General features: G+C 37.4%; 1 protein-coding gene across 1 annotated transcript in view; it reads left to right on the forward strand.

Moving 5' to 3' along the window:
- The window catches only part of PIEZO2 (piezo type mechanosensitive ion channel component 2), a 526,331-nt gene that overhangs the window by 457,990 nt on the left and 50,653 nt on the right, over positions 1-17,688 (forward strand). Inside the window, exons 32-35 of the mRNA XM_035724088.1 lie at positions 408-479; positions 4,758-4,864; positions 10,179-10,293; positions 15,355-15,417. Of these exons, the coding sequence (XP_035579981.1) occupies positions 408-479; positions 4,758-4,864; positions 10,179-10,293; positions 15,355-15,417 (357 nt within the window). The remainder of the gene's footprint in view (positions 1-407; positions 480-4,757; positions 4,865-10,178; positions 10,294-15,354; positions 15,418-17,688) is intronic.

Here is a 17,688-nt window from a genome sequence, read left to right on the forward strand (position 1 = left end):
AAGGAAATTTCTGATGATTGGAATATATGCATTTTTACAAATTATTTGCCACTAAATTGTCTTATAAAATTTAGGTGATGCTTTTTTCTGTTAATTCAATGAAGAATTCAATGTGAGATGCCTTCTTGAGAGATAATCCCTTCTTTTTTATGTTTCTTTATATGCCCTACAGTACTAAAAAGGAAGTGAAAATGTGGCATAATGTTCATAGAACACTTAGTATTTGCCTTGTGAAATCAACTTGCTCATATGTGTAAACATTTCAGATTCAGTGTTGTTCCTTTCCCTGACCTCTGATGTACTTTTGCGACTTGTCTAGATTTTGACCATTGAGTTGTTAAAGCATGGTTTTCAAAATTTGTTTTCTCACTTCCTAAGAATTAATATTTGGACATATTTTATTTTAGGAGAAGCAGACAAACAGAAAGCCAAGGGCAAAAAAAAGCAGTGGTGGCGGCCTTGGGTTGATCATGCTTCCAGTAGGTTTTCTTGATCCTCTTATGATTTCATCAATTCTAACCCTTATATCCTTGACCAGAATTCAGGCGTCCCCATAACCTGTGTGTTCCGTGCATGGTTTGATCCTTGTGACTTGATAGGGGGTCAGAGTTTAAGAAAACTGATGCAAATGGGTCTCTGGGCCCCAGAGATGGACTCTTCCAGAGAAATCAGCTGGTTACCATGCGGGCTAAAGAAAGCCCAGCATGTGGCTGACACACTCCCGAGCACCATTTATGGGCTCAGAAAGGGAAGAAGAATTGCTACCATTTTATCTGATTCTGAGGTCCAGAGCTCTGCTGATGTATATTTGTTTTATGGCTGAAAACCCTTATTAAAAATGAGTTTTGGCTCATTTTGGCTTATATTCTGGGAGAATAATCATTCAGTTCAAAGCATTGTGACCCGCTTTGTAAGGCACTAGGCGGGGATGCCAATGAGTCTCTCCTCCTCTCTCCCCAGAGCTTTGATTTCATTTGCATGTAAGGTTTTTTTGGCAATTTATCAAATATAAAGATGAGGATCACTTAAAATGCATTCACTTTCTCGCTCTTCCTCCTCCCGGTTTCTAAAGGCTCTCAAATTACACTCCCAATCCAAAGCCCAGCGTGTGGCACGGCTGCACAGCCACCAGCAAACTCAGCCATGACCAATTAAGAGCAAAGGTGGTTTGGAAAAGCAGAGCTTCATAGTCACAGAGAATTACTGTTTCCCTCCTGATCATAAAGAGGAATGAGGAATTATGGAACTCAGTGGCTGTATTTGTTCTGCTTAGCAAAAGAAATACACTCACTTTTGGCCAGTGGGTGGTCTTAGAATGGAATGATCCATTTTGATCTGATCCTTCTTACATTTGTTAGACTATGGAATAATTACTAATTATTTTGCACATTACTTATAATATCTTTAGGCTTTTATGCCTAGCTAATGTGATCAGTCAGGTATTATCACGGAGGCCCACAGCATCGCACAACTGTGGGAGAGACTCTACTAACAGGATCTTCAGAATCACTAGAAAGTCAAATCGATCCGAATCTTTTGCTGTGCCTAATTCTTGGAATCACTGAGATATGATATTGGCTTCTCTCACCCCCAAATTAATTTTTTAAAATCAGCAAGCCAATTTCAGAAATTATTATACAAAATTTGCTCAGTATACCTGAATGTAATTAAGTTTAATCCCAAATATTGAATTTTTAGGCTTATGGATACAGAAAAAAAAATTCATGAGTTTTAAAGGGTTTTGTTTCATTTGCTGCCAAGTCAAAAGACAAAGATTCAGGTCAAAATTCTGTGTGACTCTTTAATTTATTGTTCATTGGCCATGTTCATCATGCTAACGTTCCTATAATGCAGTGCTATAAGCCTATTTCTATCAAGTCACAAGTAAACTGTGCCTATCTTTCTGTTTTTAAAGGGCCCTTTGCTAGTTTAGACAGACCTATCCATTTCAAAATTGTGTCATACTGAATGTTTTCTCATTCCCATTGCAATCATAGTTGTCTTTCCTTTTCTTAATCTAAACATTGCATTTTGGAAGGAATTGGATATGGTCTTTGATAATCATCTTACAAGTTGGTAATAATTTAAAGAACTTCTTATGAAGGTTATTGACTTTAGTTTTCTGATTCATTTCACCCTCATTATATCAAGTTCTTAAAGACTGGTATTAAATTAAACATGCCTTGTTACAACACCTCTTGGTGCAATAATGCAGGAATGTGTGTAATTCATAGTTTGGAATCAGATTCTGACCATGGTGTTAAAATTTTTCATAAAATGTGTTTCCTTTTACAGGCTTGTGAGGAAAGGAAAGGAATGAATATGTGAATTATTATTTAGACCATGATGAGTTCCAAAATTTATTTTTAGAACTGGAAGCACTTTATTAAAAGCCCTTATTTTGATCTCTTGAGTCACTGGGCTTTTAAATAGATATTTCATGCAGGTGCAGAGTACGAGAATATATGTAGTTGGAATACCCTCATGTAAGTCTGTCAATGATACAATAATGTCGCTATGTTGTTCATATTACTGGCATAGTCTGTAGGTGGCAAACCTTCCACTTCCATACCTATGTGCACACAGACGATCGCATTATTGCTATTCAATGATACCTTCCATTCAAGGAAAGTATGTCCCCGTGCCAATACAGTACTGCCTAAAGCAATGTAAGCCTCACTTCATTGTCAAATGTCTGAAATCGAGGTCCAGCTTTCTGGGGATACATGTGGTAGGATTTTAAAAGTTATTTCCACACTCAATGCAGCAATGACATCAATATCCATGATATGTTCGTGGACACAGGCTGGAGGCAGGATCTCTCTCTGAACTCACAAGGGTATATGCAAAAGCTTCTCTACTTCTTATTAGCAGCTAGCACTAAAGAAAACATTCTCTGTGGTTTTTCTACCTTTATTTCAATAACATTTTATAAAAGAATAGGAGACTTTCCTAAATACTTCCTGCTTTTTTTTTAAAATGTGTTCATTCTACTTCTTGCATAAACATTCATAGTTTTTTAAATGATCAAATCAGTGTTGGGACTGCTTGAGATGAGCACATATTTGGGCTCCCTGTGTCCATAAGAGTAAAAGTCATAGAAGGTATGATTGAATACAATTTAAGCTATCGTTGGTTTTAGAGCCTATAATGAGGGTAAAATGCTCAATCTTGTGATACTCTGTTTTTACCAAATGACCATGTAACATAGAATCCATATAACTTTCCTGCAAATGTCTGAGCTTACATGAAGGCATTACTTTAATGGTCTTCTCCACTGTCAAATGTAATGCTGTAACTTTGGTTTGTTCTTGCTTATTCTTACCTTATGTTGTATTGCATTTATTCCCTCGGGCCTCGACCCAGTATTCTGGGCCTGGTTCTTTCTTCAAAATAAAAATAACAAATTATAGTGCTTCTGTTCAAGGATATAAGGCCCAATTCATTCACTCTGCATCTTCACAGATGGAGGCTTCATATGTCTGAAATCATGGGCAAAATTATTTACCTTTTGACCATGTTTAGTGATATTCAAGCAAATAATTTTAAACAAGCCAAGGTTTTCCATTACCTTACAATGTATGAATCCAAGAGAAAACCAAAGACATCATGTGATGTCATCCAAAAGACACCTCAGCATTTGAAAACTTGAATATAACTTGAAAACATTCATATTTTCTCCTGCAATGATATTCTTGTAGCATCAGAAATGTATATGCTGGGTCTCTTTTCCCTGATAAACTTAAAATAATGCTCAAACCGATAAAGATTGGATTCTCAAATTTCTTTAAGTCCTCTGGACATTTCCGCTTTCTCTGCTCCTAACTTTTAACACAGCAATATGTTCTTGCAGGGAAAATATCAGGCAAGACAACGGCAATCCGTACTGTTTGTGCTTTATGTCTTATGGTCAGTACGGTTCCCCTCACACTTTAGTAAGCAACCAGAGCTCCTGGTTGACCAGAAGCCTACCAGTGCTAAACCGTACAGACCCTGTCTGCCCTGCCTCAGTCTGTCCCGTGCTACGTGTAGAAACAGCTAGAGTGTGGTGGTGGTGTTTTTGTGGTTATATTCTTTTTTTCATGTTACCTGCCCATTTCCTCCTCATGACAATGTGTTTGTTGTTGTTGGGCTGTTCGTTTGTTTTTTTGAATTTTTTTCAAATGTCTTGCCATATATGTCATGTCCCTGTGTCACGTGTGGAGGAGCCAGGTCTGCACAGTAGAAAGTGAAGTGGAAGTTGGTGATGCAGATTCTTGATCCTGAATCATCCTGATTGGTATTTCTACCACACACTCGACCCCTTCAGACAACACCAAGTCCTCCACTTCACTTTGGCCTCATCTAAAGAACCCAAATTGCCAAATTGTCTGAATTGTGAAACTCTTAACAGTTTTCCATCCATTATTTTGGCCATCTTGGTAACAAAACTGGTTGCTGCAGAGTTGATCTGATGCATCTTGTAAAATTGACACTGAAGAAGGAAGAAACTATCAGATGAACCCAGTAGTGGCTGGTTTTCTTACACCGTATAGACAAGGCCTCGCACTCTTTAGACCCAACCATGCCAACACCGTGTAATGTTAGCCCAGAATGAGTTCTCTTCATCTCTTGTCTTTTCCTCCCTACCAACATCTCTTGCTGTGGCCTTTTGTGGAAAATTTGTATATCTTTGGGAGGGGGGGCATTTCATTAATAAGCCCTTAAATGGTCTCATATCTCTTTCAAGAAATAAGTAAATATTCTGTTTTGCTTAGTGGTCAGGAGTGGAGATTATTATTTGTTTGAAACGGATAGCGAAGAGGAGGAAGAAGAAGAATTAAAAAAGGAAGAGGAAGAACCTCCAAGAAGGTCAGCTTTCCAGGTAAGTATGGGGTTGGGAAAACCAGGTCCTCCACTAGTTGAAGAGCTTTTCTTTCTGACAGACCCTGATTGCAGGCCTAGACTTCTGCCACCATGTTCATGTGTGTCATAGCTTCCAGAAGCTTTTGATTTCCACCTGAAATTGTTTATTCCTCATTAAACTGTAATGCTGCTTGCTCTCAGCATCAGTATAATTACTGCAAGAACACTGTTCTCATCAGGTCTTCGTTCACTTGCAAAAAAAAAAAATCTTCTGATGCTATAAACAAAAAATAAATCTTTGGGTGAACTTTATTTTTCTGTCACAAGTAGGAGGTGAAGAAGACTTCTCTGCCATCACTTTGGATCGCTTGAGTGGATATATATTTTGATATGTGAAATAGCTGATCATAAAAATAAAGCACTTGCTTTGTTTTGAAACAAATGGTCATTTAAATGATACCTCAGATTTTGAAAATCCATTTCATTTGTGTTGCCAAAGTTTTGAGAATTGATTGAAATCTTGAAAATATTGAGCACAGTTCTGATTTTTTCAGCTTAGTTGCCTTTCCTTCTCAGAACCTGCCAGATCATTCTTAGTTACATAACTCACAAGCCCAGTATGGTATATCCAGGGAATGTCTAATCAATGCTTGTTAAAGATGAGGACTGGTCAGTAGAGTTACATATGGGGTGAAAGCTTGGTATATATTTCTTTTGTGAAGGAATCACAAGTTAGGTTTGTTATTTCTCAGTTATTATACTCCAAGACACATAAAGGGATATCCATTAAGCCACATGATGTGTCCATGTAAAGGTCATGGTTACTTTGCTGGCCAGGTCTTCTCAAGCTGGAGGGTTACATCCACCCCTGTATTCCCAATGAAATTAAAGAACCAAATTATTTGTGGAGACACCTTGCTCTGATGCTTCCTCACTGGCCCCATCGCAACCTGAGTGTGTTTCTTAAGACGGTATCTGTGTGCATGTGTGCGGCTGGCTTGTTGGATACTAATGACTTGTTCATTTTTATCCTAATGAGTTTTCTTATAACCATCACTCCTCATTCAGCAAAGGAGAGAACATGATCATCCTCGCCATGTTTATGGATTACATGCAATGACTATTTTCCTTATTCCTAACCTACAAGCAGAGCACATTTTATTCTAGCTTCAGTGATTGGCACGTTTTAACCTAGTTGATGTAATTCTAGAGATGAACTCTTACGGATGTCATATGTTAAATTATTAGTTATTGGTGTTTTTCTACTAATCACTCTTGCTTTGTCCTTCTTTGTAGAGAGCTATTGGGAAGTTTGCATCGGCCATTTTAGCCTTGCCAAAGTCTGTCATTAAACTTCCCAAAACTATTCTTCAGTATTTAATCAGAGCTGCAAAGGTATTTGATGTTTCACTGACATGTGGTGTGTGACCCTCTGCTCCATAGAACTTTAGACAAGCGGGTCCCTGTTGCCCTACATCTGCATTTTCCCTGTTCTATAGATTGTACAAAGGAGGAAGTATAAGAACTTAAAATAGTAGGCAAACCTTTCCAAGGAGAGTTTTGAGAAGCCAAATTTCCTATTATTTGATTCTTGTTTTTCAGATGACACCAGAGCCTTTCGAAACATAGAGAGAGAAAATGCAGATAATCATCTACTCTGTTCTTCTTGTAGTTTTGCCTAAGTCACATCTCATTTTAAAAGGGTCACATCTGGTTGCATGCATCAGTCATGATGTTTAAAATGTGTGCTAATTGTTCTCAGAAAGCTGGTAAAATTATGAACGAGCTAATAAAAGACTCGTTTTGCTCCATCTCCTTGTTGGCTTCCCTTTCAAGTCTCCATCTTCCCTAAATTGGATGTCGTCTTCCATTTACTCTTCTGACTTTAGTTCGACCCCTCCTGTGGCTGTGCTGCCCATTAGATCTGTATAGCTTCTCACTCCCATGTCACCCCAGAGAGTGTGGAATAAGCTGTGAGAAAGCTATTTGTCAATTAATCCAATGCACAGCAGAAATTATCCAGCTACCTATGCTGTGGTCACTCATTACTGAAAATCATAAATAATGAATTACTATTCGTGTACTCTATAGAAAGCTGGTTCTGTTGACATAATCTGGGGCAGGCACTTAAACTCTCAGGTCTTTATGCTCATGTGTTAAGCAGATGTTTGGGTAGTGAGGGAGGCCAGCACTTCTCCCATTTCACCTGGGATCTTATTTAAATGCAGGTTATGTAAATTAAGCAGGTCCTGCCTATGGCACTTATAATTCTGTATTTTGCTTGAGCCCCCCCAGAGGAAAGACAGCTGCTGGTCCATCTTGAGTAGGGGGGTTCTGAACTTCCAGGTTCCTCCCATTTTTAAAATGCCAGGATTCTGATTGTTAGTTTAATATTCAATGTGTTCACTTAGGATTCTTTTTTCTTTTCCCTTTTATGACTACCATATAAGCCTCTCCATTCATATTTAAGAATTCATATGAAAGATTGCAACATAATTATCCTCCATCTTACTTTAAAAATAAAAACAGAGGAGAACCTGCATGCATCGGTTAAGCCTCTGACTCTTGACTTTGGCTCAGGCTCAGGTCATGATCTCAGGGTTGTGAGATCAAGCCCCACATTGGGCTCCACACTGGGCATGGAGCCTGCTTAAGATTCTCTCTCTCCCTTTGCCTCTACCTCTCTGCCCCCCAACTCCCTCTCTAGGAAAAAAAAAAAAGAATAAAAGAGAATATTTTGGGATATATTTCTTTGGTATATATATTATTATTTTATTATTATTATTTTTTAAAGATTTTATTTATTTATTTGAGAGAGAGAATGAGAGAGAGAACACGAGAAGAGGGAGGGTCAGAGGGAGAAGCAGACTCCCCACTAGAAAACGAAAACAGAAACAAACAAAAAAACTTCTTACAGACAACATAAAATCCTGGGTCACACATGAATTAAAGGATAGTTTTTAAATTTTACCAATTTCAGTGAAAAATCTCCATCCACTTCAGTAAAGTTCTCTCCTGTTTTAAAAATTAAATGCTTTTTGCATAGTACATTTTCAGTAAAATGAACCTTATTTCCCCCTAACATAAATGATAAAACTTAAGATAAAATCACATGATCAGACTTAAGATAAAACTTAAGATGAAGTAACTAACTAACTAAATAATAAATAAATAAATAAAAATTTAAGATAAGCTATCTTATCTTAAGAATACAGACTAGTAGTGGCAATGTGAAGAAACCAAAGGTCATTTATGGACATTTTCATGTATTTTCTTCTACTTGGTTAGTGGTATGTGTGTCCCATGAACTTGGGTGGTGGTTATAACTACAATGTGAGAACTGAGAAGTTCCCATAAGAAACTTCTATTTCTTGACTCGGTAAGAATTGCAATCTTTCCTCATACTTTGTTATCATCATTTCCTAAAACAATTAGACTGGCCTTTATCAAATATTCCTGGCACTATACAGGGTTTGTAGTTCTAAACATCAATAGTAAGATAATTTACCTACAAATAGGGACTCCTCATAAGATTGTCTCCCCCTCTCTTGTTTCCCCTTATATGAATTATGTAAATTCTCATCTCAGTGAGAAAGCACTGATAAGCTTAATCATTTAGGGATCATAGCTAGAACCAGGAATTTCCTTTTAATAATGGCACTCACCCTTCTTCAAGAGGAGTTCTGCAATTCTGTCCTAAATGCCTTCTCTCTCTCCTTCTCACCCTCCCTCCCCATTTTCCTCCAGAACAAAAGAATTCCTCCAACTTATACACCTAATACATTCACAGATCCTGAGTTACTTTTTTATTTTCTATTTTGGGGATTCTGGCATTATCTAAAAGCAATATTGTTGTAACCTTTTCTTTAAAGGAATTGTCATCGTATGTTGCTCTTAAACCTGAAAATTTCTTGCATTTAGCGGTTCAGATTTTTGTAAAAGAATCATTATTTTGCTGAAGCAAGTTTGCTTATTAATGTACTAAACCTCAAAGCTATTCTTTTTGGTGAGTGGCAGGTTTAATAAGCAAGGGAATTTACATACGTGGCAAAGATATTCTTGATGGAGTTCCCAATTAGCATGCTTAGTACACATCTACCATGAATTCCTTCATTTGGTCCTTCTTCCAGAGTCAGTTAATCTTTTCATTCTTCAAAAGACATTTTTGGCATAAAATAGGATTATTTTTTGCCTCCTGGGTTTATTTTTCGGAAATAATACTGATGTTCCATTGGTGTTAATTGCCCATAGATTCAGATTTCTACTAGTGAAAAAAGAAATGTTCTTCCTTAGTCACCTATGACCTTTACATTTCCATACATTGAAAAGTTGGATCCCTCTTTACTTTTACTGACATCACCATGCCAGTGGTTTGCTTACCTGTGTTTTTCAAAGATTTCAGAAATCTGAAAATAACATAGAATACAGTGAAAGTGTCCCCACAAAACATTCCTTTAACTTTATTATCGTAACAGAAAACCCAGCTTCCCTGAGACCCAGGTGTGTTTGTGGGTGCATGAGGAGCATGCCTGCTTGGCTTCATGATTACAGATGGCTGACTTTGTGGATCGAGGTTTTCTTTTGGTTCCTTCTGCATGACTTGGGAGACTGTTGGTGGGCGGGCTGTTGAAAGTTGCTCTATGGTGGTTATCGGTTTTATTATATTCATGTAACCATTTTCAGGTCTTGAATAAAAATGACAAAAGACAACCAAAAGCACCACAGTTTTCCTTCCATAACATTCTGGAATAACTCCTTAACCTTAATATCACATTGTTTTTTCCTCTCCAAATACTAATTGATCTATAAAACCCTTTCTCAAGTTGTTGGTCATAGCTGTTTTTCACAAGGGAGAGTATCAAATGTGCAAAACTATTTTACCAAAATAAATGCATAAATGATATCTTGTTTTTGATTCAAAGTTTATTTGCAAGGGAAGAAAACTACTCCAGTGACACTTAGCAAGGAGCCCAGCTTATTCCTATTGTGTGTGATACAAAAGAATCAGTAACCCTCACAAGTAGTAGTGGTACATAGGGACTTGGGAGGAATGGTGGTTACCCAAAGTATCTCATGATTGTGATACCAAATGAAATCTATTCCTCCAATGTCTGTTTTCATATTTTATTTCATGATAATGGAAATAGCACAGGTCAACTCAGAATACTGAGGGAGATGGGAGCAGGAGATTTAGTTTGTGCTGGGAGAAAAAAATATATATATATATGTATATATATAATATATTTCCAAAGTCAGGAAGCTTGGTGTTGGTCCCTTTTCTTTTCATTCAAATTATTAAAAAGCCAGAAAATAATTGAACTTTCCCCCTTCAGTTTGTTTATCAAGCCTGGATCACTGACCCTAAAACAGCACTCCGACAGAGACGCAAAGAGAAAAAAAGGTCTGCAAGAGAAGAACAGAAAAGAAGGAGAAAAGGATCTGGGGAGGGTAAGTGTTGTGTGAATGCAGGGTCCCATCAGCACTCTGTTTCTGTGGCCCTGAGCAACAACAGGGAGCTACAAAGGACAGAAGCTTTGGAGGAACGTCATTCTCATACTCTAAGGAGTGCACAGAGTTCTACTTGTCCATCATTGCTCATGTCTGACCCCTGGAATAAGTAAAAACATGAATTTAAGTTAAGATACATTTTATAAAATGAGAAGAGAGAGAGGAGCAAAATAAATCCTAAGAAAGTAGAAGGAAAAAATTCATTTTTTAAGCAGATGTTAAGTCACAGAAAAAAAAATACAAGATCTATCATTAAGTGAAAAGCTGTTCTTAGAAAAAACTAGTAAGATGGATAAACTTTTGGAAATACAATTAAGAAGAAAAGGAAAAACACCCTCAAACAGTATCAGGAGCCAAAAATGGAATGTAACTACCAATGGCATCTTCAACATTGTCTTTGAAAACATACAATAGGAACACATTTCTGAAGACAGGGGAAATTCTAAGCTACAAATATACACCAGAAGCAAAGTGAAAGTGAAAGTGGGGCACTCAGAAAAAATATTTTCATTATGTATATCAGACTAAAGATTAGTATTCTGGATATACTAAGAACTCCTAAGGAGTAGTAAAAGAAAAATTCAACCTAATAGATGAATAGATATGAAAAATAATCTGTAGATCAGGAAACAGAAATAGCCAAAAGAAGCTCAGCTTCACTACAAATGCAAGAAACACAACAATAGTTTGACATACTGTTTTCTTTGTTTGTTTGTTTTTTTACCTATCAGATTGGCAAAAACCCAAACATTTGTTAATATCACTATTTGGAGCTAGTGGGAAGATAAGTGTTTGTTTGAGTTATAACCCATACAACACTATAAATGGTGTAGTAAAGTAGTGCATCAACTTTGAAGAGCAATGTGTGGAAATCTAAAAAATTGTTGGGGCACCTGGGTGGCTCAGTTGGTAAATTTCTGCCTTCTGCTCAGGTTGTGATCCCAGGGTCCTGGGATTGACCCCCTTGTTGGGCTCCCTGCTCAGTGGGGAGTCTGCTTCTCCCTCTCCCTCTGCTGCTCCCCCTGCTTGTGCTCTCTCTCTCTCTGACAAGTAAATAAAAATTCTAAAAATCTTAAAAAAATAATAAATTTTTTTAAATATTGAATGTACATATCCTACTACAGATCAGTCCCACTTCTAGATGTGTGGCTTAACTTGAAGCAATATTTGCACATGTGCACAAGACCCATGACTACGAATATGAACAAAAACTTAGAATTCTATTCAGTAGTTTAAAAAATGAGTGGATTACAGTTGATCCTAGAACAATGTCAAGGTTGGGGCACTGACCCCCACACAGTCAAAAATCTTGTATAACTTTTGGTTCCCCCAAAATTTAACTACTAATAGCCTACTATTGACCAGAAGCCTTACCAGTAACATAGTTGATTAATACATATTTTGTATGTTATATGTATTATATATCGTATTCTAACAATGAAGTAAGCTAGAGAAAAGAAAATGCTATCTAGAAAATCATAAGAAAGACAAAATATATTTGCAGAACTGCATTGTATTTATAAAAAAATTACCAGAGTATAAGTGGAACTGCACAGTTCAAACCTGTGTTGTTCAAGGATCAATGGTACTTTGAACTTGACATATTGTTAAATGAAAAGTATTATGGTGCAAATGGCATACACATTTTAAAACCATTTACGAAACCGTGGACGCCAACAATGATCCTCGAGACAGGATTTTGCATTTTTAATGGATGCATATAATAGTGTATAAATGCAAAAGAAAGATCAGGAAGAATACTTAGCAATTAATAACAGTGGTTACTTCTGGGAGAGGAGTAGGAGAGGAGACTCTTCTGTGGAGAGACTGAGATTAGGTGGTTGATTTCAGGGAACTTTAGGCTTATCTGTTACACTTTGATTCTTTACAAAGAAAATAGACATAGATTTTTTTGTGAAATTAAAAATGTCTTCAAAAATCAAAGAAAAGGAAGCATAGTTACTAATGGAATTCTAGCTACAAACTCTCTCTCCTCTTTGACCATTCAGCTCCCTGCTGCCTCCTGGTAGCTTTAATTTTATTCTACTTTATTGGTTCAAAAGACAAAATGAAGACACAGCCAATGTAACAAGTCGAACAGTCAAGGGGTAGATGTGATAATCTGCTGTGGAAACCCATCCCCGCAGGTGCCAAGTCCTCACCATGTGTGGTGTTCATTTCCACTCCTTACTCATGTGGGTATGTAAATGCATGCAGGCACCATTTCCTTTGTTTATTTTCAAAAATGAGTTCATGCTATACAGATCACTCTGGTATGTTCATTAGCAATGTGTCATGAACATTTCTCCAATTAAGTATTTATAAAACTATATCATCCTTTTTTAATGGCTGCAAAATCATCTATAATATGGATATGCATAATTTATTCAACTATCCCATCACTAATGGACATTAAGTTTGCTTCCAAATCTTTGCCACAATGAATAATGCTATCATAGATAGCCTCGCACAAAAATGCATACAGTCATACATACATATGTGTGTGTATATTTAAATGCAAAGCGAAAAGTCAGGAAGAACACAGACTTCCCACAGAATAGATTATCAAAAGTGGGATTTCTGAATAAGGGGATGTGATTTTCTTTACTTTAATATATATTTTCCTAAAAGGTTTTAGAAATTCACACTCCTAGGTATAAGGTACAGGGGTATCCATTTCCCTGTAGCCTTATCCTACAGAATTTTTTTGTTTGTCTTTCAAAGGGATAACAGATGGCTTTTATTTTCATCTGAATTTTCCTAACTAATGAGACTGAGCGTTTTTTATTTCATATTGTCATGGTATTCTGTACTTCCAAATCTGAGATTTAAACATTTTTATCATTTTCCATAATATCATCCTATTGGGTTGTTTGTCCTTATTGATTTAGGGAATATTTATATATTATGGATATTATCCTTTTCTCATGTGTTACAAGCATTTTTTATCCATGCAGTGTTTAATCTTTTGATTTAGTTTTTGATCTATGTTATCTAAACAATTTTTAATTTTTTCTGATGTCAAAGAGGTCTCGAATTCTTTTTGCAGTTTCAGGGTTTCCATGTTGCTTAAGAAAGTCTTTCTCCCAGATATTATTTTCCTTTATTTCCTCCCAATTTTATTTATATTTTGAATTTTTATTATTCTGTGAAGTAGAGATCTAATTTGTTTACTTTTACATAGGTAATTATGCTATCCCTGTTTATGAAATTATTCTCCCTTTTCCTAGTGAATTTAGATGCTACTTTTGTCAATATTCAGCTCCCATTTATTCTTTGGCCTGTTTCCGGACTCTGGACTTTGGTCCACTATCCTACTGTCTAGCTCTGGGCCAGGGTCATCTATTTTTGAGTCCAGCGGCTATCGAGTTAGTTTTAATATTTGGTGTTGCAAGTTCCCCCTTACCATCCTCTTTATTTCCCCCCAACTTACATTTACTATCCTCAGACATTTGTTCTTACAGAATTTTCTGATGAGCTCTAAAAATGTGTTTTTAATCATCTTGTAAATATCTCATTACTCAGTTTCATGAAGATGAGTCCATGTACAGATACTTACCTTCAGATCAAAGACAGCAATAATTAAAAGGTGTTGGGATGAAAATAGATTTTTATTTATTCCTTTAATATTTATTTAGCCCCTTCTTCTTTGGTAGAAGGGCTTGTACCTTCCAGATTACTACGAGACAGATGAAGCACATCAATTCAGCCCTTCTGAAGTGCCCGGTACCATTATAAGTGCTTTCTAGGCTGTAACTCATTTGATCCTTTGAGGAAATGAGATTCCAGAGAGTGAAGGAACTGACCTAAGGTCACACAGCCATCCAGATGGGTCTGGAATTCATGCAGGCATCCTGACTCCCAACCTTTCTATCTTGACAAATGGGGAACACAAGTATAGGGGGAAAAATCCCTAATGATGTAGAAACTGCAAAGTTCCACTTAAAAAATAAGCATAGATAAAATAGTGTGGGGCCAGAAGGAGGAAGGAGGACTTATAGCTAAGAGTATAAAGGAATGAAGTACTTCATGAAAAAGTGTTTTAATAGAGCCTGACATCATTCTGGCAGAAGAAAGAAAAACTGTGTATGAAAAGTAAAGAGCAGGTCAGCTTAGTTGGTAAAGACAAGATGTGTTGGAAAACAGCATGGTAGAAAATACATTTGGAAAGGTTAATTGAAGTCAGTTCATGAATGGTCTTAGTACTACCAGATATAGTGATAGTTGAATTTTTAGATAAACAACAAATAATTTTTTAGCCTAAGTAAAATGTGGACATACTGTATGGGACTTAAACTAAAAAGATTAATTTTTTTTCATAAACTCTAACTGGTTGTCCCATATTTCCATTTGCTAGATCTGACATCCTTAGCCTGAAATAAGAGGCTAAAACATGAAGTGGAGCCCTATATAATGTTATTCTATGGGGTGACACACTAAAATATGTAACATCACCTCAAGGTATTCAAAATTAAAATGTCATGGTATGTATCAGGAGTCAACACACTCTTTCTGTAATGGGCCCAATAGTAAATGTTTAAGTTTGGCAGGCCATAAATCTCTGTGGCAACTCATCTCTCCCAGGATAGGGGGAAAGTAGCCACAGACAATGTGTAAACAAATGCATGTGGCTCTGTTCATTAAAATCTGAATTTCACATCATTTTCACATGCCAAAATATTGCTCTTTTTAAGATTTTTTTCAACTACCAAAAATATAAAAACTATGTTGAACTCATAGGCCATTTAACAAGAGGAAGCTGTCAGGATTTAGCCAGTGCATCATAGTTCACTTATCCCCAGTTAAACGTGATTCTTACTCTGGAGTAAAGAGAATTTTGAATTCTGAGAGCTTTGAATTCTTACAACTTCTCCCCGAGAACTCTTAAATTAGGCAGAATATTCTAGATTTAATTACAGAATTCCTTTTAGTCCAGAAAAGTAGTGTTGACATTTAATTTAACCTAAAAGGATCTAACTCATGTTTATTGAACACACTCAGCAGGTCCTGTGGAGTGGGAAGACCGAGAGGAGGAACCAGTCAAAAAGAAATCTGATGGACCAGGTAACCACACACAGACAACTATGAGCTGGGGGAAATTTGAAAATGTTGCTTTCCCAGAAGGTATGTCATGGAAGGCTGCCTAAAAATAATTCATCAAATACTGTTTCTGGACTTTGACTAAATAATCAGTGTCCCTTGAAATCTCATCTCTAGTGAAATTTCCAAGTGAATCCTTAAAGTAGATCTGACGCTTACTCTGTTGGATTAAATGTTGGATTAGAGTTAATTTGTAAATTATCTTACCCAAATACCCATGAAAAGGGATTTTGGGGAGCAAATTATAAATGTCCCATGGAAGCCACCAAAATAAAAGCACAAAAAAATATTGGCAATTAATTTTAAAGGACAGAGAAAGAAGGAGTTAAATGAGAGGTAAGTACAGTGGGGGAAATGAGAGATACTCTAGAAGCTTAGGCCAAAGTCGTCACTTGACTGAAGGGAACACCAATTCCCAGTGAGTTTGCTCAGGATTCTACAGCTACTAATAAGCGACGGAGTCAGGGATCGAATCCATGTTTTCTAACTCCTAGCTCAGTCATAGTGCCGTTTGGGCTTCACCTAGGATGTGACTGGGAGGAAGATTTCTCCCTGAAGGAAAAAAAAAGCTTCCAAATGAAATGAACTCAAATGCCTCTCTAATTCCATAAACATGCCATTTCCTCCATGTCACAGGGTTGGAACTCCTGTGTACATTATTTATCAGCAGGCCAGATTTTCAGGTGCTGTTACTGTGGACACAGATACTTCCAAGGATGTCATCTGCTGGCCCCAAAGGAGACTTCCCCAAGGCTGTCTAACACATCTTTGGCACAATTCTTAAACTTGAACCCCCATTTCCAGAGTATTCCAGAGTATTTGACTCACACATATGTGGAAACAGATGTTCTATTATTGCTGCAAAGCTACATACAATAATAGTAGCTAACACTTTAGATCACACATCTCTGCCGGGCACTTTTCCAAGAGCGTTAGACATCTTCACTGTTTACCTCGAAAACCCTCATCCTCATTTAACAGATAAGAAACTGAGGCAGAGAAAGATTAGGTAACTTTTCCAAGTCTACACAACCACTAAGGGGTAGAATTGGGATTTAAACCCAAAAAAGTCTAAATCCAGAGTGTGTGCCCTTCATCACTGTGCCTTACTGCCTCTCTGGCTAAGAAATAAATAAAAATTAAAAATGCAATTTCTCATGTTAGTTTGTGATCACTCGAGTTAAGAAAGTGTGTGTTATTTGTGTCTCCAAGACGGCAATTTTAGTCTTGGCATCAGGACCATGCTCCGCAAAACTGTGAAATAATCATATGTATCATCACCACCTCATTGTGAATATGAGAAAAAAAATAAATTGTCCAAAATGTGAGATGCTACTAAAGTTTATTAATAGGTGTAACTGCCAAGTCCTTCAAGCTTCTAGGGCTCAGACTTTCTTTTTATGTCTACACAACAGAGCTGGAGATTCCACCCAAAGCACTGAGGGAAATAGCACCTTGTTCAGATTAAACCCAAAACGGGTTGGGGGGGAGGGGCAAGAGTGATATAGGTGCCCCTGGCCGCCTCTGGCTCAGAATGGCTCTTCTGTGGAATCTGCAGGACCTCCCTCCCTTCAGCTTCACGTAGGGCCTGGTCCCTTCCTGGGCTTTGCTCAACAGAAGATACTCTCATTTCCTTCCTAAAGTACGCCTCATGGAATAGTGTTAGGTGTGATGGCATTTTACAGAGGCTTTGGGGGTGGGGGACAGTGATGGCGGAGGTAGGCAACAGTTTCCAAGGGAAGTCAGTGATCACTATTCCTGCCTCAGTGGGTCTCTCCCCAGCTGGTGCCTCTGGGGCCTGGCTCATTAGATCATTCCCACTTTCTTCCCCAGGTACCAGCTGGCAGCTCCAAGATTCCTGTTCCTTCAGTAGGTAGAACTGTTCAACTCTTCTTTGTCTCTACCTTGCCCACCTGGACTCTGTCCTGAGGCCACACCGTCCATAGCTAAACTTCCCTTCAATGCTTCTCCTTTGGAAAAGAACAAACCTTTCCCTGAGAGAAATTCTGCCTTCCTTCTAGGCAACCCAATTCACAAATAACTTTTTTCCCCTATTACAAAATTAAATTCGGAGTCAGACTGTGGTGTTTTGGTTGTGGGAAGGTTGAGGGATACCAGTTGCTTTTCTTGGTGGTGGTGTTTTAGGGTTTCGTTAATAAACACTAAGGCAGTTTTTAATTCATTGTGGTGTTCACTAGGTATTCATTTTACTGCAGTGTTTGAAATCGCTAATAA

The sequence above is a fragment of the Zalophus californianus genome, chromosome 14 (assembly GCF_009762305.2).
Source record: "Zalophus californianus isolate mZalCal1 chromosome 14, mZalCal1.pri.v2, whole genome shotgun sequence".
Taxonomy (NCBI): Eukaryota; Metazoa; Chordata; class Mammalia; order Carnivora; family Otariidae; genus Zalophus; species Zalophus californianus.